Below are 26,776 nucleotides of genomic sequence, written 5' to 3'. Positions count from 1 at the left end.
ACTGATGGCACTCACTTTCTCCACAATACACAACAGTAATTACCATTGCTTCCAACAAAGACATGTGCTGGATCACTGTAAGGCCCAATTCCAGTGCTGGTATATGCTGCCACTTGCACCTTATAAGTAACGTTGATTGCCACAACATCGATAACGCCCCGGTTAACTGTCTGATTGCAACACAGTTCAAGTGATTTCATGACCTGGAAAGGAGAAAAGACAAATTAAAATGGCTTAACAATAATTATTAGACATTGAGAAGTTTGCATTGGGATCCGAAAGCTTCTTTAAGGACTTATAACAAGATTATCCAATTTGCAGACAATGAAGATACAGACTGAAAAGAAGCAAAAGATAGGACATCATTAGGTACACTTGGTTAAAGAAGGCCCTTTGACCATTTCCTACTAAAAGACAACAACTTTTATTATGTTAAAGGTGACTATAAATACATCATCCCAAAGTGCTCCACAGAAGCATTCGAAAGCAAAATTGGACACTGAGCCACATTAATTATAATTACCAAATACATTAGTGAAAGAAGTATTTTGTACATTGTAGGATTGCGGGGCTGGAGAACATTACAGAGTTCGGGATGGAGTGAGAGCATGGAGGGGCTTCGAAATGAGGATAAGGGTGACCTTGATCCAAGCAGGTCAGCAAGCATGCGGGTGCTGAGTAAATGGGACATGGATGCGCAAAAGGACACGGGCAACAGAGTTAATTCAAGTTTATGATGCCGACCCTATCTTCTTCCTATTACAGTTTTAACAATTCATCCAAAAGGATGGCATGTCTGACAAGCAGCGTGAAAGCAGCAGTCCAGATTTCATGCCAAAGTCCAGTGGGACTCAAATCCCAAACCTTCTGCTGAGAGGGCTGGAATTTGGGAAGGACTGGCCGCAGTGCCAACCAGGTCAAACATTACAAACACAGGGTTAACACAAATAATGTAAAATTAGCACTTGAAACCCTCTTCGTGGCAGCGAAAAAAAGAAAGGAGCTGAAGTTGAGAGATACCTATCATTTACATGAAACAATCAAGACAGGGTAAAGGTTTTCCTTTCACACGAAAGCCTCAACAATATTACTCCAGCTCTCAACCTCTTTCACTCCCTCTTCCCCCTTCTACAATCACCGACATGCCACCAAAAGCTGAACAGTTAAAGCGTATATTTATCTGCAACCACTGGAGTAAGGAGAATGAGTGAAAAACAATGACACTAATTATTTCCTTTATTGAGAGAAAACCTCACCTATATGTCACACTAATTGAGTGATTGATTGGGAGGCAAATAAATCGGATATACCAGCTGTTCAATGCAATACCGAGAGCATGCTGCACTGTTAAAGATGCTGGCTTTGGCTGTGATATCAAACATGTACATCTGACTTAAGTGAATGGAAAAGATCCAAGAGTGCCACTAATAACAGCAAGCATGTTCCCAACTCCAGATCAACATTTATCCTTCAACCAACATGCGAATTAGTAAATGATCTTACTGTTGCTTGTGGGATCTTGCTGTTGCTCAAATTAGCCGTGACCCTTGCCCAAAAATAAAAACAATGCTTTAAACAGCACAAAAAGAAATTCATTGGCTGTGAATTGTCTGGCACTTTTTAAGGACCTGAATCAACTCCCTGGGTTTTAAAAAAAAATCACAATACTATATTTTTAGTGACACAATCAACATTTTAAAGTTACTTATCCATCCTGCTATAGTCAGCTTAAGGCCATGCAATATCGTAAGAGCTGGTTTCTGAATAAAGTATGAACTTTTAACATGATGAATCATTGTTTGGAATATTATTTTGCAAATTGTGAAATAGCAAATGGGCACCATTAAATTGGATTATCTGCAGGCTTGCTGGTACATTACTGAAAACTGATTGAATGTGGACAAGTAAAATTTAACAAGTGTTCACACATCAACAGGTGGGGAAAATGTAAGTATATATACTAATGTGTGGAAAATGTAAGTATATATACACTAATTCAGTTTCTAGCCCCATTACCAGGATTTCTTGTGAAGTGAACTCATGGAACAGGCTTTGATTCCCAGCTATATGCGTTCATCACGGGAACAGTAAAGACATGCCATGTGTTTCTGTGGCAATTCATCACAACGCTACGTAGAAAATAGTCCAGCATAAGAGAGCACGCAGCATATGTAAAGGTACAGCTGTTGAGAAGACTGTGGGTACACTCATCAATAAAGCAGCTGCATTTACTCATTTATCTGAGTCAAGCTAGAGCAAAAAGTTGGTGCAAATAAATGTTGAGTTGCACACAGCTGTCAATACACAGGATATTAATGCCTGTTTTTGCCTGCATAATAGCCTGTATGAAACAACTTTAGATTTCAAGGTGATAACATACTATTCAACTGTTGAGCAATAAATTCAAATATTAACTACTCTGACTGCAAGTCCAATTTGTGGAGGTCATATGACAAAACACACACTTGGCATCTGAACAATGTTAGTATTGAGGAAACTAAGACATCCTAAGCAGTTTCCCAAAAAGTCACTTGCTGATGAGTCATATTACTCAGTTCCACAAATAGTGGCTGACAGACACAATGCCATCTAGCTAGGTGCTTACTGGAAGCTCAACCTTTCACAACAAGCAGCAAATCGCCCTATGCACAGAGTGACATTTAGTTACAAAATGCAAGCCTGCACAATGGCATTTCAGCTGGAGATATAAGACTTATTATTAACCTTACACTGTGCCCATTCACCAGGCTTCCATTACATACGATTGTCGTTTAGTTAAAATCTTTTGCAAGATGACCGTTTTGCCAATTTTGAGTTTGGTGCATACATTACAATGACATTCAACCCACATCTGAAGGATTAATGATTACAACACAAGTGTAAAGGAATTTCTGAAAGCTAAGCTTCCAATCATGCTTCTTAAATCATTAAAAAAAAAATATACTTGTTACAAAACTGTAAAGAAGCAAATCAATCCATTGTACTGCTCTCTCGTTAGAATGGTAATTTGGATTTAGCCTTCATAATTACCAGTAACCTTGGCCCCGCACATCAATGGATTTTACATTACATAAATGAGTAAGCATCTTGCTTCCCAAAACACAGCAGAAAAAAGATTAGGAATTCACTATTCCATAGAAAGATATTCAAATGGATACGAAACAATATACATAAATTAAATAATAAAATAAACAAACTTTTCTTAACTATGATGTGGGGATGCCGGTGTTGGACTGGGGTGGGCACAGTAAACAGTCTCACAACACCAGGTTAAAGTCCAATAGGTTTATTTGGAATCATGAGCTTCCAGAGCACTGCTCCTTCATCAGGTGGACTTGGATTTTAACCTGGTGTTGTGAGTGAGACTTCTTACTGTTTCTTAACTATAGGATTGCATAATATATGTGACAATAATAAATCAAATAAAATAGGAGAAATTGCACTATGTAATACTAAGAACATTTGTAGGGTCAAATGTCAAATTATGTCCATTATTTTAAAGGAAGGAATTAATCTGCCTCATAAGCTGGTTTCGTCATTAAAATAACAGGCATAGGTTAGAAAATTTGGTTCTATAACAACTGTCTTTCCATTGCCAAAGATGCCATCTTGATTCCAAAGTGCCATCTCCATCATGCACGGACAGCTCTGGTATGAACTATGCCAGATACCAGATAAAACAGATAAATTATCAGCTCACATGCAAGACCTGATAAACATTACAAAGACGTGACTACAAGGAAACCAAAGCTGGAACCTGAATATCCAAGGGAATCTGACATTCAGCAAAGACAGGAAGCTGGGAAAAGGTGGTGAGGCAGCCCTGTTCATTAGAGAGGGCATAAGTACTGTAGTGAGAGATTACCTTTATTCCACAGATCAAGATGTAGAATCAATTTGACTGGAGTGAAGGAACAGCAAGGGCCAGAAAACACTGGTGGGAGTTGTTTTCTCGGCCACCAGACATCAGTGGCAATGTAAATCACAGTATAAATCAGGAAAGTAGAGGTACGTATAACAAAGGTAATACATTAATTATGGGAGATTTCAATTTACATGTATTTGAGGTAAACCTAATTAATACCAATGTTGCAGAGGATGAATTCTTGGAATGTATGCAAGATAGTTTTCCAGAGCAGTATGTTATGGAACCAACTCGGGAATGGGGTATTTTGGATCCAGTATTGTGCAATGAAAAAGGGATAATTAATAATATTGTTGTAAAGGAACCTTTAAGAAATAGTGACCATAATATGACAGACTTTTACATTAAGTTTGAAAGTGATCTAGATCAGAGACTCTGATCTTAAATCTAAACAAAGGAAACTATGAAAATATAAGGGGCGAATTGGTTATGATAGCTTGGGAAATGTTAAAAAGTATGACTAACATTTAAAGAACTCATACAGAGTTTACAACAAAATACATTCCTTTAATGCACAAAAACCCAGCAAGGAGTGTCCCAACTGTGGCTAATGTAAGAAATTAAGGATTGCATTAGATCAAAGGAAGACGCATAAAAAGTTGCCAATAAAATTGGAAAGCCTGAGAATTGGTAGCATTTTAGAATTCTGCAAAGGAGGACCAACAAATAGAATACCAGAGTAAACTAATGAGAAATATAAATACAGATCTGTAAAAACCTCTATAGGTAGGTACAAAGGAAAGGATTGGGAAAAACAAATGTGGGTCCATGACAAGGCGAGTCAGGAGAATTTATAAATGGGGAATAAGAAAATTGCCAAGATATTAAATAAAAACTTTGTTCCTGTCTTCACGGAGGAAAATACTAAAAACCTCCCAGAAATAATGGAGAATCGAGGCACTGGCGTAAGATATTAATATTAGTAAAAAAAGAGAGAAGGACTTGGTAGATAAATCCCCTGGACTTGGTGATCTACATCCCAGAGTGTTGAAAGGGGTGGCAATGGAGTTGGTAAGTTTAAGTTTATTTATTACCCAAGTAGGCTAACATTAACACTGCAATGAAGTTACTGTGAAAATCCCCTAGTTGCCACAATCCGCACCTGTTCGGGCTAATGCACCTAACCAGCATGACTTTCAGACTGTGGGTGGAAACTGGAGCACCCAGAGGAAACCCACGCAGACATGGGGAGAACTTGCAGGCTCCGCACAGACAGTGACCCGAGCCGGGAATCAAACCCGAGTAGATGGATTGGTGGTCATCTTTCAAAATTTTATAGTTTCTGAAATGGTTCCAGCAGATTGGAAGGTGGCAAACATCATCCCACTATTTAAGAAAGGAGGGAGAAAGAAAACCGGGAACTGTAGACCGGTTAGGCTGACATCAGTCATAGGAAAAATGTTATAATCCATAGTGAAGGATGTGATAACAGGACATTTAAAAAATATCAACAGCATTAGACAAAGTCAAAATGGATTTATGGAAGGAAAATCATGTTTGACAAACCAATAAGGGTTTTGAGATATAACCCAGCAGAATACATATGGGGGATGTGGTACACTTAGACTTTCAATAGGCTCTACAACCAGAGGACAGTCTCAGAATAAGGGGAAGAACATTTAGGACTGAGATGTGGAGGAATTTCTTCAGTCAGAGGGTGGTGAATGTTTGGAATTCTCTGCTCCATGGGCTGTGGAGGCTCAATCATTGAGTTTGTTCAAGACTGAGATTGATAGATTTCTACATATTAAACACATCGAGGTATACAGGATAGTGCAGGAAAATGCTGTTGAAGTGGAAGCTATGATCTCATTGAGTTGCAGAGTGGGCTTGAAAGGCTTACTCCTGCTCTTATTTCTTATGTTCATATGATCTACCGCGCCATAATTAATAAAAAGTCATTTTATTAATGACTTAGAGGAGGGGGCTGATGACACCAAGATTGGTGGAGTAGTGGATGAGGTGGAGGGCTGTTGTAGGCTGCAAAGAGACATAGATAGGATGCAAAGCTGGGCTGAAAAATGGCAAATGGAGTTTAACCCTGATAAATGTGAGGTGATTCATTTTGGTAGGACTAATTTAAATGTGGATTACAGGGTCAAAGGTAGGGTTCTGAAGACTGTGGAGGAACAGCGAGACCTTGGGGTCCATATCCACAGATCTCTAAAGGTTGCCACTCAAGTGGATAGAGCTGTGAAGAAGGCCTATAGTGTATTAGCTTTTATTAACAGGGGGTTGGAGTTTAAGAGCCGTGGGGTTATGCTGCAACTGTACAGGACCTTGGTGAGACCACATTTGGAATATTGTGTGCAGTTCTGGTCACCTCACTATAAGAAGGATGTGGAAGCGCTGGAAAGAGTGCAGAGGAGATTTACCAGGATGCTGCCTGGTTTGGAGGGTAGGTCTTATGAGGAAAGGTTGAGGGAGCTAGGGCTGTTCTCTCTGGAGCGGAGGAGGCTGAGGGGAGACTTAATAGAGGTTTATAAAATGATGAAGGGGATAGATAGAGTGAACGTTCAAAGACTATTTCCTCGGGTGGATGGAGCTATTACAAGGGGGCATAACTATAGGGTTCGTGGTGGGAGATACAGGAAGGATATCAGAGGTAGGTTCTTTATGCAGAGAGGGGTTGGGGTGTGGAATGGACTGCCTGCAGTGATAGTGGAGTCAGACACTTTAGGAACATTTAAGCGGTTATTGGATAGGCACATGGAGCACACCAGGATGATAGGGAGTGGGATATCTTGATCTTGGTTTCAGATAAAGCTCGGCACAACATCGTGGGCCGAAGGGCCTGTTCTGTGCTGTACTGTTCTATGTTCTATAATCTCTTCCTGTTCAGAATGTTTTCTCCAGTCACTTCCAAAACCAGAGGTGCACTTCCCTTTAAGAGCCGGAGATGCAGAAGTGGAAGGTAGCTTTAAATAGTGCAGACCATACATGAACTTCGATCCACTGCTGAGGCCTGTAGCTGCTTACAATGTGCGTAGTGTTGAGTTGCTGGCTGCTTTTGTCAAAGAGCAGGCATCGCAAAGTTTGCACCCTGCCTGCTTCTGAAAAATGGGCACAGGCTGATCACATGTTGCAATCTGTGTGTTGCCAGTCCCTGTCCAATTTTGTCACCTCAGGGTTGTGTGTGAAAAGGTTAATGTCACTAATATCACACAGTGAGATTTCAGCCCATTAGCATTCACATCAAAAAATGTATTTTTAAGTAAAAATTAGTCAACAAACAGTGATTGGGAAAGAGAAATTTGTTTCCATGGGACTGCATTATACCCACTCCACTAGGGCAGGCAGTGCTGAATGGCTGTTACACACATGACCCATATGGCATCTTCATTCACATGTGAATCAACCTCTCCCCCTGCCTCCATGGGAGTGGCACAATGGTTGGCACTGTTGTCTCACAGCGCCAGGGACTCGGGTTCGATTCCCAACTTGGACGACTGTTCGTGTGGAATCTGCACGTTCTCCCCGTGTCTTCGTGGATTTTCTCCGGGTGCTCCGGTTTCCTCCCACAGTCCGAAAGACAGGCTGGTTAAGTGCATTGACCATGCTAAATACTCCCTCAGTGTACCCGAACAGGCCGGAGTGTGGTGGCTAGGGGATTTTCACAGTAACTTCATTGCAGTGTTAAGGTAAGCCTACTTGTGACACTCATAAATAAACTTTAAACTTCATATCGAGATCCAAGAAACTAAGTTAATGAAATTTTGGAGAAAAATATCCAGCACTGGATTTTTCTTTTGTTCGAGTTCCTAATGTTCAGCTCTTTTTATCAACACCAGAATCTATCTATGCACCGTGGCAAAAAGCCAAAGGGGATAAAATAATTGCTCTCACATCTCAGCTTTCTCCAGGACATCCAGTTCCGACAGCGGAAATGATTCAATTCACAAAAGAAATACCAGTGACTTACTGCAGTACCTCAAATGTCTTTGGGTTCCTTTTGTCATGTGATCAGGCAATGCTGTTTTTGTTTATAAAGGATTGAAAGAAATATGTCAAACATTTCTTTAGGTTACAATGTGTTTTCGATCTTATATACAGGCATATACTTCCTTTTAGGATAAGAATGGGTGTCGACTGAATTATCAGCCCTCAAAAAAAGACAGCAGCTGAAGTAATAAATCCATTCACAAAAACAAGAACAACTGAGAATAATGGTCATCTCCACTTACAATGGAGGTAAAGTGTGAACATGTATAACGTATGTCATCAGCATCCTATCCAGGAGCACAGGATCGGAACAAGGTGACATGCATATAAATAAGCTGTAATAATTAGTGACTTATGAAAATATTCACTCCAAGCGCGCACACACTGATATCTTATCCAATCTGGAAAATATTACCCTTTAAAACCATGAATTCCTAAAATAACAAGCAGCGAGGATGCTGGAAAAACTGACGAGGGAGGATCTGTTAGATATTAAAATGCAGCCATGAGAGATAAGTTGCTACATTTTGTTGCAATCTTTTACAGCTATACAGTCCCCGGTTACGAATGCCCGACTTACAAACGCCCGTACTTACGTACCGATCTCCGTAAAGCCTATTATTTTTTAAAATCGAGTTACATTAGAATGGTTCGTACTAACAAACGGGCGGACTACATTGCACGGCGCTCAAAACACTGCGCGTTTTCAGCGGTTCGTCGGCCCGAGGGAGAACAACGCCACGCCGTCGTCGCCATTTTAAGTCGGATCGCGTAAACACTGTTGTGTTTTCCCTCGTAACTGTTCCGACTTGCATACAAATTCGACTTATAGACAGACTTAAAAACGGAACTCGTTCGTAACCCGGGGACTGCTTGTACTTGAATGTCTAACACATTCTCCCACTTTTCAGTTCTTAAGAAGAGCCAAAAGGACTCAAAACATTAATTCTGCTTTCTCTCCTTCAAGATGCTGCTGGACCTGCTGAGAGTTTCCAGCATCTTCTGATCTTGTTACAGATTCCAGCATCCGCAATATTTTGCTTATTTTAGTTCCCAATGTAAGCTGCTCAATTTATCCATGAACTGATCAATACAGAATTCTTAACACAAGGATGAGCGCAGTCATTTGGGCCCAGTTCACCCAGGGATGGTAATACAGTTTGGACACAAAGGACTGTTGCTTTGGGACACTGTGTGGACCTGTCATATATTGTGCTGATAACAACTTGTATTTACATAAGCAATGTTTGTTGCTCTTAAAATCTGCTGACTATCCTTAAAGAGAAGAAAGCAGAAGTAAGATAAAGGGACAGAATAGAATAATTCTCGAAGTTGATGACACACAAACGTTACACTTTCCCCCCTAAACCTCCCACCCCTCACTTTTAACTTGTGTCCCCTTGTAACTGACCCTTCAACTAAGGGGAACAACTGCTCCCCATCCACCCTGTCCGTGCCCCTGAGAATCTTGAACACCTCGATCAGGTTGCCACTCAGTCTTCTCTGCTCCAACAAAAACAACCCAAGCCTATCCAACCTCTCTTCATAACTTAAATGTTCCATCCCAGGCAGCATCCTGGTGAATCTCCTCTGCACCCCCTCCAGTGCATTCATGTCCTTCCTATAATATTGCACACAATACTCCAGCTGTGGCCTCACCAAAGTTCTATACAACTCCATCATGACCTCTCTGCTTTTGTAATCTATACCCCGATTGATAAAGGCAAGTGTGCCGTATGTCTTTTTCATCACCCTATTTACCTGACTTTCTGCCTTCAAAGGCGGCAAAGCTGCCATTAGCAATGAGATAGAAACTTAGAAAATAGCAGGAGTAGGCTATTGAGCCCTTTGAGCCTGATCTGTCATTCATTTTGATCATGGCTGATCATCAAATTCAATATCCTGATCCCATCTTCCTCCCATATCCCTTGATCCCTTTAGCCCCAACAGCTATATTCAATTTCTTCTTGAAATCACACAATGTTTTGGCCTCAACTACTTTCTGTGGTAGTGAATTCCACAGATTCATCACTTCTCTGGGTGAAGAAATTTCTCCTCACCTCAGTTAAAAGGTTTACCCCTTATCCTCAAACTATCACCCCTAGTTCTGGGCTCCCCCACCATCGGGAACATTCTTTCTAACCCTTTCAAAATTTTATCAGTTTCTATGAGATCCCCTCTCACTCTTCTAAAGGCCAATGAATATAATCCTAACCAACTTAGTCTCTCCTCATAAGACGGACCTGCCATCCCAGAAATAGCACAGATATTGGGCACATGTGCAGATGAGTGCTGTTATTACATATTCTGTATACTGGGCACCAGGGTAGGCCTGAAGCATCAGTGCTCCTTCATGCAGGCCCAGGCACCCAATGTGCTGCAGCACTAAGGCCAACAAATTGCACATTACTGGCATCAAATATTTTTGTACCAGCCTCATCTGGACCTTCTCTGAAGGTTTTTTTCTGCTGCATCTCACACAGACAAGTGACATTGATGTACATACGAATTAGGAGCAGGAGTAGGTCCCTTGAGTTTGCTCCACCATTCAATAAGATCATGGCTGATCCTATGTAACCTCAACCCTATATTCCTGCCTACCCCCAATAATCTTTTACCCCCTTGTTAATAAATATATAACCGAGCTCTGCCTTAAAAATATTCAAAGATTCTGCTTCCTTCTGGTCCAGATCGGCCTCAGCAGTCATCATACGTGCCCAATGGAACCCTATCAAACTTGCCAGATGATGAATGGGGTCATCATTGCCTCGAAGGATGAATTAGAAGGATGTTAGGGATGGGCAATCATTTTTGGCCTTGCTAGCAAGCAAGGCTCACATCCTATCCAAGGCATCCCAAATATTTGCATTCTAAAATAAAGAGATCCTTCCTGAAATCATCTTTAAAACTATTTCTCAAATTTAAATTGATATCCTTTTGATGTTTAACCTGAAGCAGAATCCTATCTGCACCATTTGTCATTTTGCACATCTCAGCGAGATCTTCCAAGCTACATTATTTGCGGATTTTAGCATTCAAAATTCCTCTGGGATGAAAGTGCAATAGGAATGGCACGATACAGGGTATCCCAGCCACTCTTCTCCCACAGCCATTTTCATCTTTTCCAAAGGTTTCTTGATGTGGGGTGTTCTCATCTCTGGTGAAAACACAAACTAGGTTTGTACTTTCCAGAATTAGCTGGCCATGGGACATTAAGGAAATCAGACAGAATAAAGAGAGAAAATATACCTCTGGTTGGGCAGCTTTGTATCAGGGCCATAAACTGAAAGTTAAAATAGTGGAAGTGGGAATGACAGAAGTGGGAGAGGTTTACAACTCTCTTCCTCAAATGGCAACTGCTGCTGGATTGATTGTTATGAAAGGTTACAGAAGCCATTAAAATTGTAGTATTTTTAGCTGGTCAGAAAGTTTAACAGATTGACGCTTCAGTGCAACTGTTGCTGACTTTTGGACGATGTGTTAACCAAGGTTCAAGTGTTTCTCTCAAAATGATTTAAAGGGTCCCACTAACTTGAAAGTGTAGGGAAGTTCCTTTGGAGTGATTTTTCTCGGGCTCAGAAGCACTACGAGCTTTAAGCCAAAATAAAACATATTTCGGACTTGGCATTTTTCAGCCAATGCCAGAAGCAACTTTAAGCCACAGTCTGTACCCTTACAGAAGATTCACCAAAAAAAAAATTGCAACAGCAAATTCATTCAGTCCTATTGAGGATGTTATTGCTGAAGCAGCGTTTATTTTACCACTGTTAAAATCACATTAACATATTTGGAAGCAAAGTGAGAACTGAAAGAATAACCCACAGTGACCGCCTTCACACAAGTCTCGCTCCATCAGCACTTTTTTGTTGTTCCTTCGACTTAAATAAAAGTCTGGCAGCTCTTAAATGCAGTGAAGCTGTTGTTAAGTAACCCTGAATTCCACCCCACCACATTCATCACTCAATCATAAAATAGGCTTCAGTAGCCTATCCCCTGCTTTTAGCAACTACTTCACCCCATTGTTAGTATATTTTACAGTAAGTGATGTGGTTGAGCTTGATGGCTGGTGTTAGGCAGCTTATCTGCTATTCAATTCATCTTTTTTGTGGCCATTGAAACCTTTGCCCAACTTGGACTCCCCTAATGGTTTCCTGAATTTATTCAGGGAGATGAGCTATGCAGGCTAGTCAAGTCTCAGGTTTGATAAACATCCTGAGCTGAGTTAGCCGATTCTGGCTGGTTAGTGACAGCAAGTGGAATGTAACAATTGGTCTCTATGTCCTTGTGTAGAACAGTAAAAAAAATCAGTAAGGGTTCCCTCTCCTGACCACTAACCAGAAACATGTGCTGGGAAATTAGGACATTGGCTGAAATCAGGGTCAGGCTTTACAGTCCCGTGAATTTACTTTTTTGTCAATTCTGGCTACGTTACTTGGCCAACGTACTAGGTGGTTGAAGAGTGTCAGTGGGTTTAAATACCAGTAGACAATTTGTACTTGCAGGAGAGAAAATGAGGAAATTGGATTTACACTTTGAGGCAAACATTGTTTTGAAATTTCCGATCTAACCAACCCTTTCAATTGGTTCTCTACCACTGGCATCCTTTATATTAAAAAATGTTAACACAACTAAGTTTCAAAAAATCAGACTCCTATTTATTGATTACAGCTCAGCCTTCAACACTATTATTCCCACGAAACTCATCTCCAAACTCTGTGGCCTGGGCCTCGGCACCTCCCTCTGTGACCGGATCCTGGACTTCCTAACTCACAGACCGCAATCAGTAAGGACAGGCAACAGCAGCTCCTCCACGATCATCCTCAACACCGGTGCCCCGCAAGGCTGCGTTCTTAGCCCCCTACTATACTCCTTATACATAAGAACATAAGAACATAAGAAATAGGAGCAGGAGTAGGCCATCTAGCCCCTCGAGCCTGCCCCGCCATTCAATAAGATCATGGCTGATCTGACGTGGATCAGTACCACTTACCCGCCTGATCCCCATAACCCTTAATTCCCTTACCGATCAGGAATCCATCCATCCGCGCTTTAAACATATTCAGCGAGGTAGCCTCCACCACCTCAGTGGGCAGAGAATTCCAGAGATTCACCACCCTCTGGGAGAAGAAGTTCCTCCTCAACTCTGTCCTAAACCGACCCCCCTTTATTTTGAGGCTGTGTCCTCTAGTTTTAACTTCCTTACTAAGTGGAAAGAATCTCTCCGCCTCCACCCTATCCAGCCCCCGCATTATCTTATAAGTCTCCATAAGATCCCCCCTCATCCTTCTAAACTCCAACGAGTACAAACCCAATCTCCTCAGCCTCTCCTCATAATCCAAACCCCTCATCTCCGGTATCAACCTGGTGAACCTTCTCTGCACTCCCTCCAATGCCAATATATCCTTCCTCATATAAGGGGACCAATACTGCACACAGTATTCCAGCTGCGGCCTCACCAATGCCCTGTACAGGTGCATCAAGACATCCCTGCTTTTATATTCTATCCCCCTCGCAATATAGGCCAACATCCCATTTGCCTTCTTGATCACCTGTTGTACCTGCAGACTGGGCTTTTGCGTCTCATGCACAAGGACCCCCAGGTCCCTTTGCACGGTAGCATGTTTTAATTTGTTTCCATTGAGATAGTAATCCCATTTGTTATTATTTCCTCCAAAGTGTATAACCTCGCATTTCTCAACGTTATACTCCATTTGCCATATCCTCGCCCACTCACTCAGCCTGTCCAAATCTCTCTGCAGATCTTCTCCGTCCTCCACACGATTCACTTTTCCACTTACCTTTGTGTCGTCTGCAAACTTCGTTACCCTACACTCCGTCCCCTCCTCCAGATCATCTATATAAATGGTAAACAGTTGCGGCCCGAGTACCGATCCCTGCGGCACGCCACTAGTTACCTTCCTCCAACCGGAAAAACACCCATTTATTCCGACTCTTTGCTTCCTGTCGGATAGCCAGTCCCCAATCCACTTTAACACACTACCCCCAACTCCGTGTGCCCTAATCTTCTTCAGCAGCCTTTTATGGGGCACCTTATCAAACGCCTTTTGGAAATCCAAAAACACCGCATCCACCGGTTCTCCTCCATCAACCGCCCTAGTCACATCTTCATAAAAATCCAACATGTTCGTCAAGCACGACTTTCCCCTCATGAATCCATGCTGCGTCTGATTGATCGAACCATTTCTATCCAGATGCCCTGCTATCTCCTCTTTAATAATGGATTCCAGCATTTTCCCTACTACAGACGTTAAGCTGACCGGCCTATAGTTACCCGCCTTTTGTCTCCTTCCTTTTTTAAACAGCGGCGTAACATTAGCCGTTTTCCAATCAACCGGCACTACCCCAGAATGCAACGAGTTTTGATAAACACCTCTGACTGTGCAGCCAACTTCCCCTCCAATTCAATTTTCAAGTTTGCTGACGACACCACCGTAGTGGGTCGGATCTCAAACAATGATGAGACAGAGTACAAGAATGAAATAGAGAATCTGGTGAACTGGTGCGGCAACGATAATCTCTCCCTCAATGTCAACAAAACGAAGGAGATTGTCATCAATTTCAGGAAGCGTAAAGGAGAACATGCCCCTGTCTACATCAGCGGGGACGAAGTAGAACGGGTCGAGAGCTTCAAGTTTTTAGGTGTCCAGATCACCAACAACCTGTCCTGGTCCCCCCATGCCGACACTATAGTTAAGAAAGCCCACCAGTGCCTCTACTTTCTCAGAAGATTAAGGAAATTTGACATGTCAGCTACGACTCTCACCAACTTTTACAGATGCACCATAGAAAGCACTCTTTCTGGTTATATCACAGTTTGGTATGACTCCTGCTCTGCCCAAGAACGCAAAGAACTACAAAAGGTTGTGAATGTAGCTCAATCCATCACGCAAACCAGCCTCCCATCCGTTGACTCTGTCTACACTTCCCGCTGCCTCGACAAAGCAGCCAACATAACTAAGGACCCCATGCAGCCCGGACATTCTCTCTTCCACCTTCTTCCTTCGGGAAAAAGATACAAAAGTCTGAGGTCACGTACCAACTGACTCGAGAACAGCTTCTTCCCTGCTGCTGTCAGACTTTTGAATGGACCTACCTTGCATTAAGTCGATCTTTCTCCACACCCTAGCTATGACTGTAACACTACATTCTGCACTTGCCCGTTTCCTTCTCGATGAACAGTATGTTTTGTCTGTAAAGTGCGCAAGAAACAGTACTTTTCACTGTATGTTAATAAATGTGACACTAATAAATCAAATCAAAATAGATATAAGTCGGGTTTCAACTTGGAAAACTCCGACTTCACCTGGCACATTTTCTAAAGCAGCTGATGGGGGAGGCAGTATGTCACTGAATGAGTGATCCAGAGACACGGGGTAATGCTCTGGACTCATGTTCAAATCCCACCAAGGCAAATGGTGGAATTCAAATTCAATAGAAGTCTGGAATTAAAAGTCTAAATGATAACCATGAAATAAACCATTGTAGAATTTTATGAAAACTTATCTGATTCACGAATGTCCTTACCCAGTCTGGCCAACATGTGACTCCAGACACACAGAAATGTGGTTGACTCTTAAACGCTCTCCAAAATGGCTGAGCAAGCCACATGTTCGAGGGCAGTCAGTGATGGACAATAAACGCTGGCCTTGCCAGCGACCCCCACGCCATGAAAGAACAAAAAAAAATTCACCGACTAAATTCACCAGACAGTCGCAGTCTCCTAATGTAATGCATGAGGGAACTGTAGGGGAACTTCCAATGGGCTTTGTCCGTCACTCCCAGTGGAACCCACAGTCACTCAAATTGGAAACAGCAATAAAGGGTCTTGGGTTCCACTGGGAGTAATAACACTCGGAGCACAAGGTTTGTCATTCTGGGATTAATTTCCTTACTTTTGACAAGGTCTTAGAAACATAGAAGCGTAGAAAACTACAGCACAAAACAGGCCCTTCGGCCCCACAAGTTGTACCGAACATATCCCTACCTTTTAGGCCTACCTATAACCCTCAATCCTATTAAGTCCCATGTACTCATCCAGGAGTCTCTTAAAAGACCCTATTGAGTTTGCCTCCACCACCACTGACGGCAGCCGATTCCACTCGCCCGCCACCCTCTGTGTGAAAAACTTCCCTCTAACATTTCCCCCGTACCTACACCCCAGCACCTTAAACCTGTGTCCTCTCGTAGCAGCCATTTCCACCCTGGGAAAAAGCCTCTGAGAGTCCACCCGATCTATGCCACTCAACATCTTATATACTTCTATTCGGTCTCCTCTCATCCTACGTCTCTCCAAGGAGAAAAGACCGAGCTCCCTCAGCCTACCCTCATAAGGCATACCACTCAATCCAGGCAACATCCTTGTAAATTGCCTCTGCACCCTTTCAATCTTTTCCACATCCTTCCTGTAATGAGGCGACCAGAATTGAGCACAGTACTCCAAGTGGGGTCTTCCCCAGGCCTCAGTAAGTTCACAGAGTCTTTTAAAGGCACAAAGGGTAAAATGCACAGGGGAACCCAGCACAGGAGCAGAAAAATCCCTTTCTGAAACATTGATCAGACCGAGGTGGTATGGTGGCACAGTGGTTAGCACTGCTGCCTCACAGCGCCAGGGGTCCAGGTTCAATTCCGGCCTTAGGTCTGTGTGCAGTTTGCACATTTTCCCTGTGTCTGCATGGGTTTCCTCCAGGAGCTCCGGTTTCCTCCCACACTCAAAAGGCTAGGGGAGAAAAAAACTAGAGGACATGGGTTAAGGAGGAAAAGTTTAAAGGGAATATTAGGAGGGGCTTCTTCACACAGAGAGTGTGGAATGAGCTGCCAGATGAAGTGGTGAATGCGGGCTCACTTTTAACATTTAAGAAAAACCTGGACAGGTACATGGATGAGGGGGGTGTGGAGGGATATAGTCCAGGTGTAGGTCAGTGAGACGAGGCAGAAAACTGGTTCGGCGCAGCCAAGAAGGGCCAAAAGGCCTGTTTCTGTGCTGTAATGTTCTATGGTTCTATGTGCGGGTTAGGTTGATTGACCATGCTAAATTGACCCTAGTATTAGGGGATTAGAAGGGTAAATATGTGGGGTTACGGGAATAGGGCCCGGGTGGGATTGTGGTCAGTGCAGACTCGGTGGGCCGAATGGCCTCCTTCTGCACAGTAGGGATTCTATGATTTCTATGATTCGATGAAAAAGGTACAGACAGAATCGAGGCCCAGAATGGTTCCACCCACTTATTTTCCAATCCAAAGGCAGTCAATTTACTCCAGGTTCACCCAAACTTGAAGCGCAGAAAATGTCATGGGGTATTTTCTGTCGAGAAGCAATTTTGTCTTTGAAAACACTCACCACATTAATGGTGTTATCACAAAATGGAGTAGATTTCTCACTCACCATATGAAGACAGGGTAGAATTTGTTCGAACATTCTTTGGGAGCTGACGTGTAGGCTCCCTGGTCTCCCTCCACTATTTCTGGGATTTCCTGCCATGAAGGTGATGGCTGATGCATAATATGTCTGCCTGCATACGGACACCTGTGTTGGTGTGGAAATGGCTGGATGCAAGATGCAAGTGTTGCTAAGACAGCAGATTTATCATTTTGAAGGACAAATAAATGCTTCAATTGATTGCTGGACACTCATTTACTCGCTCCATTGTAAGCTAATTTGTAAAAAAAAACAAAGATTTTCACAGCAAGAAGCTGCTGACTCTTGAGCAGTGTAGCAGGCCTCCAAGACCTGTTGCAGTTGTTTTACACATCTACTTTCACACTAGGCCTCAGTGGAGACTGGAAACCAGGTCAGTTATTTGGTGTCCTTGACCGCTGGAAACTGGGGAGGGTCAGGGTGCAGCTTTGCTAAACAGAACGCCAATCCTGACACAAAGCCAGCAGCTAACAACATTTCGCAGAACACTTAGGCCAATACAAAGCATCTAAATGCAGCATTCAGTGTTAGATCGTGTGACCCCAACATGAATGACCACCGTAAAAATCAACCCGACAGCAAACGCAAAACTTTAAAATCACTTTCCTGAGAATGAAATAATAGAGGTTTACTTGGTGAACTGGAATACAAATATAATTCGCATCATCATTTCTGATCTCTTCACCCTTCCTCTCACAACACACGTTGGCCAACAACACTATCGCTGAAGTCAGCAGCGGTCATGGGTATTTTTCACATCTGTAGAACAGGCTGTCCACCCCTTGGAACAAAACGTGACGTGCCAACTCAGCTGCTGTCTCACAGCAGCCGGCAACGTGGGAACAGATGTCCTTACAGAAAAGCAGACTCGTGCTGCTCCTTTGTGGCAAGACCACATTTCCACTCATCTTCTGCTTCTAACCCACAACACAACCCGGCCAGCAGCAGTAAAAGCGCGTTGCTCAAACATCACCTCCCATTACCAACAATAGTGACAATAGCGACTTGGAAGATTGGTCATTTAAAATCCCTCCTGTCACAATACCATGCAAGCTATAGGCTGGCAGCAACAAGATGTGCTAAAACAAAGACAACTGTTTTGAGAGAGACTTAAAATGCATCTGTTACTAATATCCAACTCATACTGTTAGCAATGTACCACCATTAACAACTAAGATCCTGGAATATTGTTACTAATCTTCCACTCATACAACCAATGACTAATATTATTACAAGTATACCAACAAATTTCATTGTATGCCAGATATAAAATTCCACAAACAGTGACTAATACTACTACTAATTTTTTTATTAGTCAGTCATCCAGGCATGGGCATAGCTGGCAAGCACAGTAAGAAGTTTAACAACACCAGGTTAAAGTCCAACAGGATAAACCTGTTGGACTTTAACCTGGTGTTGTTAAACTTCTTACTGTGTTTACCCCAGTCCAACGCCGGCATCTCCACATCATAGCTGGCAAGGCCAGACAGCATTTATTGTCCAGTCCGAATTATCCAGGAGAAGGTGGTGATGAGCCACATTCCTAAACTGCTGCAGTCCACGTGGAGAAGTACCTCGGCTTCCGACTTCATATTTGTGCCATCACTCAGGCCAACTATTTCTGCTTCCATAACATTACCTGACTTCACCTCTGTCTCAGCTCATCTACTGCTGAAACCATCATTCACACCTTAATTATCTCTAGATTTGACTATTCCAGTGCACCCCTGGCTGGTCTCCCATTTTCTATCCTCCATAAAGTTGAGATTATCCAAACCTCTGCTGCCCATGACTTGCTTTTTCATTCAAGGCAAGTGCACTTCGCTGGCTGGCCAGGATTCATTGCCCATCTCTAATTGCCCTTGAGAAGGGGCTGGTGAGCTGCCTTTTTCAACCGCTGCAGGCCATGTGCATCTGTTCATAGCTCCTTGAAAGTGCAGTCACAGATGGACAGAGTGATGAAGAAGGCATTCGATTGCTTGGTATCATCGGTCAGAACATTGAATACAAAGAACAAAGAACAATACAGCACAGGAACAGGCCCTTCGGCCCTCCAAGCCCATGCTGCTCCCTGCTCCAAACTAGACCATTCTTTTGTATCCCTCCATTCCCACTCCGTTCATATGGCTATCTAGATAAGTCTTAAATGTTCCCAGTGTATCCGCCTCCACCACCTTGCCTGGCAGCGCATTCCAGGCCCCCACGACCCTCTGTGTAAAATATGTCCTTCTGATATCTGTGTTAAACCTCCCCCCCTTCACCTTGAACCGATGACCCCTCATGAACGTCACCACCGACCTGGGGAAAAGCTTCCCACCGTTCACCCTATCTATGCCTTTCATAATTTTATACACCTCTATTAAGTCTCCCCTCATCCTCCGTCTTTCCAGGGAGAACAGCCCCAGTTTACCCAATCTCTCCTCATAACTAAGCCCCTCCATACCAGGCAACATCCTGGTAAACCTCCTCTGTACTCTCTCCAAAGCCTCCACGTCCTTCTGGTAGTGTGGCGACCAGAACTGGGCGCAGTATTCCAAATGCGGCCGAACCAACGTTCTATACATCTGCAACATCAGACCCCAACTTTTATACTCTATGCCCCGTCCCATAAAGGCAAGCATGCCATATGCCTTCTTCACCACCTTGGATGGAAAATTTTCGGACTGGAAACCGGTTACCAGCGGAGTGCCACAGGGATCAGTGCTTGGTCCTCTGCTATTTGTAATTTTTATAAATGACTTGGAGGAGGGGGCTGAAGGGTGGATCAGTAAATTTGCTGATGACACCAAGATTGGTGGAGTAGTGGATGAGGTGGAGGGCTGTTGTAGGCTGCAAAGAGATATAGATAGGATGCAGAGCTGGGCTGAAAAATGGCAAATGGAGTTTAACCCTGACAAATGCGAGGTGATTCATTTTGGTAGGACAAATTTAAATGTGGATTACAGGGTCAAAGGCAGGGTTCTGAAGAATGTGGAGGAACAGAGAGATCTTGGGGTTCATATCCATAGATCTCTGAAGGTTGCCACTCAAGTGGATAGAGCCGTGAAGAAGGCCTATAGTGTGTTGGCGTTCATTAACAGGGGGTTTGAGTTTAAGAGCCGTGGGGTTATGCTGCAACTGTACAGGACCTTGGTGAGACCGCATTTGGAATATTGTGTGCCGTTCTGGTCACCTCACTACAAGAAGGATGTGGAGACACTGGAAAGAGTGCAAAGGAGATTTACCAGGATGCTGCCTGGTTTGGAGGGTAGGTCTTATGAGGAAAGGTCGAGGGAACTTGGGCTTTTCTCTTTGGAGAGGAGGAGGTTGAGAGGAGACTTGATAGAGGTTTATAAGATGATGAGGGGGATAGATGGAGTGAACGTTCAAAGACTATTTCCTCGGGTGAATGGAGCGGTAACTAGGGGGCATAACTATAGGGTTCATGGTGGGAGATATAGGAAGGATGTCCGAGGTAGGGGTGTGGAATGGACTGCCTGCAGGGATAGTGGAGTCAGAAATTTTAGGAACATTTAAGAAGCTATTGGATAGGCACATGGAGTACTTCGGGATGATAGGGAGGAAATAGCTTGATCTGGGTTTCAGACAAAGCTCGGCACAACATCGTGGGCCGAAGGGCCTGTTCTGTGCTGTACTGTTCTATGTTCTATGTTCTGTGTTCTCCACCTGTGACGTCACCTTCAAGGATCTGTGGACTTGCACACCCAGGTCCCTCTGCGTATCTACACCCTTTATGGTTCTTCCATTTATCGTGTAGCTCCTCCCTACATTATTTCTACCAAAATGCATCACTTCGCATTTATCAGGATTAAACTGCATCTGCCATTTCTTTGCCCAAATTTCCAGCCTATCTATATCCTTCTGTAGCCTCTGACAATGCTCCTCACTATCTGCAAGTCCTGCCAATTTTGTGTCGTCCGCAAACTTACTGATCACCCCAGTTACAACTTCTTCCAGATCGTTTATATAAATCACAAACAGCAGAGGTCCCAATACAGGGCCCTGCGGAACACCACTAGTCACAGGCCTCCAGCCGGAAAAAGACCCTTCCACTACCACCCTCTGTCTTCTGTGACCAAGCCAGTTCTCCACCCATCTAGCCACCTCCCCCTTTATCCCATGAGATCCAACCTTTTTCGCCAGCCTACCATGAGGGACTTTGTCATACGCTTTACTAAAGTCCATATAGACGACATCCACGGCCCTTCCCTCGTCAACCATTCTAGTCACTTCTTCAAAAAACTCCACCAGGTTAGTGAGGCATGACCTCCCTCTCACAAAACCATGCTGACTATCGTTAATGAGTTTATTCCTTTCTAAATGCGCATACATCCTATCTCTAAGAATCTTCTCCAACAACTTCCCCACCACGGACGTCAAGCTCACCGGCCTATAATTACCCGGGTTATCCTTCCTACCCTTCTTAAATAACGGAACCACATTAGCTATCCTCCAATCCTCTGGGACCTCACCTGTGTCCAGTGACGAGACAAAGATTTGCGTCAGAGGCCCAGCGATTTCATCTCTCGTCTCCCTGAGCAGCCTTGGATAGATTCCATCAGGCCCTGGGGATTTGTCAGTCTTTATATTCTCTAACAAACCTAAAACTTCCTCCCTTGTAATGGAGATTTTCTCCAACGGTTCAACACTCCCCTCCGAGACACTCCCAGTCAACACATCCCTCTCCTTTGTGAATACCGACGCAAAGTATTCATTTAGGATCTCCCCTACTTCTTTGGGCTCCAAGCATAATTCCCCACTTTTGTCCCTGAGAGGTCTGATTTTTTCCCTGACAACACTTTTGTTCCTAACGTATGAATAAAATGCCTTGGGATTCTCCTTAATCCTGTCTGCCAAGGACATTTCGTGACCCCTTTTTGCCCTTCTAATTCCCCGTTTGAGTTCTTTCCTATTTTCTTTGTACTCCTCCAGAGCTCCCTCCATTTTTAGCTGCCTGGACCTAACATACACCCCTCTTTTCTTTTTGACCAGTCCCTCAATTTCCCTGGTTATCCACGGTTCTCGAATCCTACCCTTCCTATCCTTCTTTTTTACAGGTACATGCCTGTCCTGTAGCCCTAACAACTGTTCCTTAAAAGACTCCCACATACCAGATATGGATTTACCCTCAAACAGCCTCTCCCAATCAACAGCTGCCAATTACTGCCTAATCCCACTAAAGTTAGCCTTCCCCCAATCCAACACCTTACCCTTGGGACACCACTCATCCTTTTCCATCGCTATTCTAAAGCTAACAGAATTGTGGTCACGATTTGCCACATGTTCCCCTACCGAAACTTTGAAGATCTGACCGGGCTCATTCCCCAGTACCAGGTCCAGTATAGCCCCCTCTCTAGTCGGGCTATCTACATATTATTCCAAAGAACCCTCCTGTACGCATTTTACAAATTCCTCCCCATTCAGAGTTCCAGCTCTCAGCGATTTCCAGTCTATACCAGGGAAATTGAAGTCTCCCACTACAACAACCCTATTTTTCCTGCACCTATCCAGTATCTCCTGACATATCCGTTCTTCCACTTCTCTTGGGCTGTTGGGGGGCCTGTAGTATACCCCCAACAATACAGGAGTTGGAACGACTTGTTGAAGTTGTACAAGACATTGGTAAGGCCACACTTGGAATACTGTGTGCAATTTTGGTCACCCTATTATAGAAAGGATATTATTAAACTAGAAAGAGTGCAGAAAAGATTTACTAGGATGCTACCGGGACTTGATGGTTTGAGTTATAAGGAGAGGCTGGATAAACTGAGACTTTTTTCTCTGGAGTGTAGGAGGCTGAGGGGTGATCTTATAGAGGTCTATAAAATAATGAGGGGCACAGATCAGCTCGATAGTCAATATCTTTTCCCAAAGGTAGGGGAGTCTAAAATTAGAGGGCATAAGTTTAAGGTAAGAGGGGAGAGATACAAAAGTGTCCAGAGGGGCAATTCTTTCACACAGAGGGTGGTGAGTGTCTGGAACAAGTTGCCAGAGGTAGTAGTAGAGGCGGGTACAATTTTGTCTTTTAAAAAGCATTTAGATAGTTATATGGGTAAGATGGGTATAGAGGGATATGGGCCAAATGCGGGTCATTGGGATTAGTTTCGAGGTTTTAAAAAGGGCGGTATGGACAAGTTGGGCCGAAAGGCCCGTTTCCATGTTGTAAATCTTTATGACTCTATGTGGTGTGGGTACATCCACAGTGCTGTTAGGGAGGGAGTTCCAGGGTTTTTCTCACATTACATTTGCTTCTTTTGCAAATCATTTTAAAATCTGTGCCCTTTCGTTCTTGAACCTTTTACAAGCAGGAACAGTTTCACCCTATCTACTCTATCCACTCCTCTCATGTTTTTGAACAACTCTATCAAATCTCTCCAAGGAGAACAGTCCCAACCTCTCCAATCTATCCTCGTAAGGCACGGTAGCACAGTGGTTAGCACTGCTGCTTCACAGCTCCAGGGTCCCGGGTTCGATTCCCGGCACGGGTCACTGTCTGTGTGGAGTTTGCACATTCTCCTCGTGTCTGCGTGGGTTTCCTCCGGGTGCTCCGGTTTCCTCCCACAGTCCAAAGATGTGCGGGTTAGGTTGATTGGCCAGGTTTAAAAAAAAAATTGCCCCTTAGAGTCCTGGGATGTGTAGGTTAGAGGGATTAGCAGGTAAAAATATGTGGGGGTAGGGCCTGGGTGGGATTGTGGTCGGTGCAGACTCGATGGGCCGAATAGCCTCCTTCTGCACTGTAGGGTTTCTATGTTTCTCACCCCAGAACCATTCTTGTAAAGCTCTTCTGCACTCTCTCCAATGCGAAGCCATCCTTCCTATAGTGTGGTGCCCAGAACTGTACATAAATATTCTAGCTGAGGTCTAACTAGTGTCCTGTATAAATTTAGCATAACCTCCTTGTTCTTGGGCGGCACGGTAGCACAGTGGTTAGCACTGCTGCTTCACAGCTCCAGGGTCCTGGGTTCGATTCCCGGCTCGGGTCACTGTCTGTGTGGAGTTTGCACATTCTCCTCGTGTCTGCGTGGGTTTCCTCCCACAGTCCAAAGATGTGCGGGTTAGGTTGATTGGCCAGGTTAAAAAATTGCCCCTTAGAGTCCTGAGATGCGTAGGTTAGAGGGATTAGCAGGTAAATATGTGGGGATAGGGCCTGGGTGGGATTGTGGTCGGTGCAGACTCGATGGGCCGAATGGCCTCCTTCTGCACTGTAGGGTTTCTATGATTCTATGATTCTAAATACCGGCCTCAGGTGACTGTCTGTGTGGAGTTTGTACATTTTCCCAGTGTTTGCGTGGGTTTCCTCCGGGTGCTCTGGTTTCCTCCCACATTCCTAAGATGTGCAGGTTAGGTGGATTGCCCATGCTAAATTGGCCCTTAATATCAGGGCGATTGACAGGGTAAATGCATGGGGGTAGAGTGTAGGGCCTGGGTAGGATTGCTGTTGGTGCAGGCTCAATGGGCCAAATGGCCTACTTTTGCACAGAAGGATTCTATGATTCTTGTACTCCATTCCCTCATTAATAAAGCCCAGAATAATATATTTTTTATTAATTGCTCTCTCCATCTGTCCTGGCACCTTCAATGATCTCTGCACATCTATACCCAGGTCCATCTGCTCCTTCACTCCCTTAAGAATTGATGAGGGCAAGGCAGTCTACATGGACTTTAGCAAGGCCTTTGATCAGGTCCCTCATGGCTGGCTGATACAGAAAGTGAAGTCACATGGGATCCGTGGTGAGCTGGTAAGATGGATACAGAACTGGCTTGGTCATAGAAGTGATGTGGAGATGCCAGCATTGGACTGGGGTGAACACAGTAAGAGTTTTAACAACACCAGGTTAAAGTCCAACAGGTTTATTTGGTAGCAAATGCCATTAGCTTTCAGAGCCATGCTCCTTCGTCAGATGGAGTGAATATCTGCATATACACTCCATCTGACGAAGGAGCAGGACTCCAAAAGCTAACGGCATTTGCTACCAAATAAACCTGCTGGACTTTAACCTGGTGTTGTTAAAACTCTTACTTGTCAGAGAAGACACAGAGTAGCAGTGGAAGGGTGTTTTTCTGACTGGAGATCTATGACTAGTGGTGTTCCGCAGTGTTGGGACCCCTGTTGTTTGTAATATATATGTAAATGATTTGGAGGAGAATGCCGATGGTCCGATTAGTAAATTTGTGGCCAGCACAGATTGGGGGAGCTGTGGATAGTGAGGAGGATTGCCAAAGGATACAGCAAGATATAGATAGGCTGGAGATGGGCGGAGAAATAGCGGGTAGAATTTAATCCGGACAATTGCGAGGTGATGCATTTTGAAGGTCTAATGCAGGAGGGAAGTATACAGAACTGGCAGAACCCTTAAAAGCATGAACATACAGAGGAATTTAGGCGTACAGGTCCTCAGTTCCCGGAAAATGGCAACACAAGTAGATAAGGTGGTCAAGAAGGCATATGGCATGCTTGCCTTAATCAGTCGGGGCAGAGAAAATTGGCAAGTCATTTTGCAGTTGCATAAAACTTTAGTTCAGCCACAAGTATACATTTCTGGTCGTCACACTACCAGAAGGATGTGGAGGCTTTGGAGAGGGTACAGAAAAAGTATTCCAGGATGCTGCCTGGTTTGGAGAGTATTAACCACAAAGAGTGATTGGACAAACTTGGTTTGTTTTCACTTGAACTTCGGAAACTGAGGGGCGACTAAGGCGTGATAAGTGCCTGGAATGTGTTGCCAGAGGTAGAAGCAGATACAATAGCAACATTTAAGAGGCACCTTGACAGATAAACAAATAGGCAGGGAATAGAGGGATACAGACCACGAAGAAGCAAAAGGTCTTTAGTTTAGAAAAGCATCATGTGTTGGCACAGGCTTGGTAGGCTGAAGGGCCTGTTCCTGTATTGTACTGTTCCTTGTTCTTCCAAACATCATCTATGGCCTCAATTTCCTATCTCTGTAATCTCCTCTAGCCCCACAATCCTTCAAGCTATCTGTGCTCCTTTAATTCTGGTCTCTTGAACATGCCCAATTTTTAATCGCTCCACCATTGGTGGCTGTGCCTTCGGCTGTCTAGGCTCTCAAATTTACCTCAGTAAAAGCTCTCTGCTTATCCACCTCACTTTCCTCCTTTAGGATTCACCTTAAAGCCCATCCCTTTCATCAAGCTTTTGATTATCTGCCCGAATGTGTGGTTTATATCATATTTTCTTTTCTAATGGTCCTGTGAAGAACCTTAGGCCATTTCATTATGTTAACAACCTGTATAAATACATGTTGTTTGTTCGTTATGTGGTCACACGATGGGAGGGTAGCTCATTAACGAAGCAGCTGAAAAAGGCTGAGCTTCGGGCAGCAATACCCAGAGGCCAAGGTGACCAAGTTCCAATAACCATCTTCCTTTTGGCTAGTTATGATTTGAGCCAGCGGGAGGTAGTTCATTTGCAGCAGACACAGATTAAGAAGTATTAACTGAGTATGAAATAAA

The 26,776-nt window shown here is 43.7% G+C and overlaps 1 protein-coding gene across 1 annotated transcript in view; it reads right to left on the bottom strand.

Moving 5' to 3' along the window:
• The window catches only part of mertka (c-mer proto-oncogene tyrosine kinase a), a 137,527-nt gene that overhangs the window by 34,372 nt on the left and 76,379 nt on the right, over positions 1 to 26,776 (bottom strand). Inside the window, exon 9 of the mRNA XM_078212285.1 lies at positions 44 to 203. Coding sequence (XP_078068411.1) covers positions 44 to 203 — 160 coding nt within the window. The remainder of the gene's footprint in view (positions 1 to 43; positions 204 to 26,776) is intronic.

The sequence above is a fragment of the Mustelus asterias genome, chromosome 5 (genome assembly GCF_964213995.1).
Source record: "Mustelus asterias chromosome 5, sMusAst1.hap1.1, whole genome shotgun sequence".
NCBI lineage: Eukaryota > Metazoa > Chordata > Chondrichthyes > Carcharhiniformes > Triakidae > Mustelus > Mustelus asterias.
This window is presented reverse-complemented; position numbering and strand designations above follow the sequence as displayed.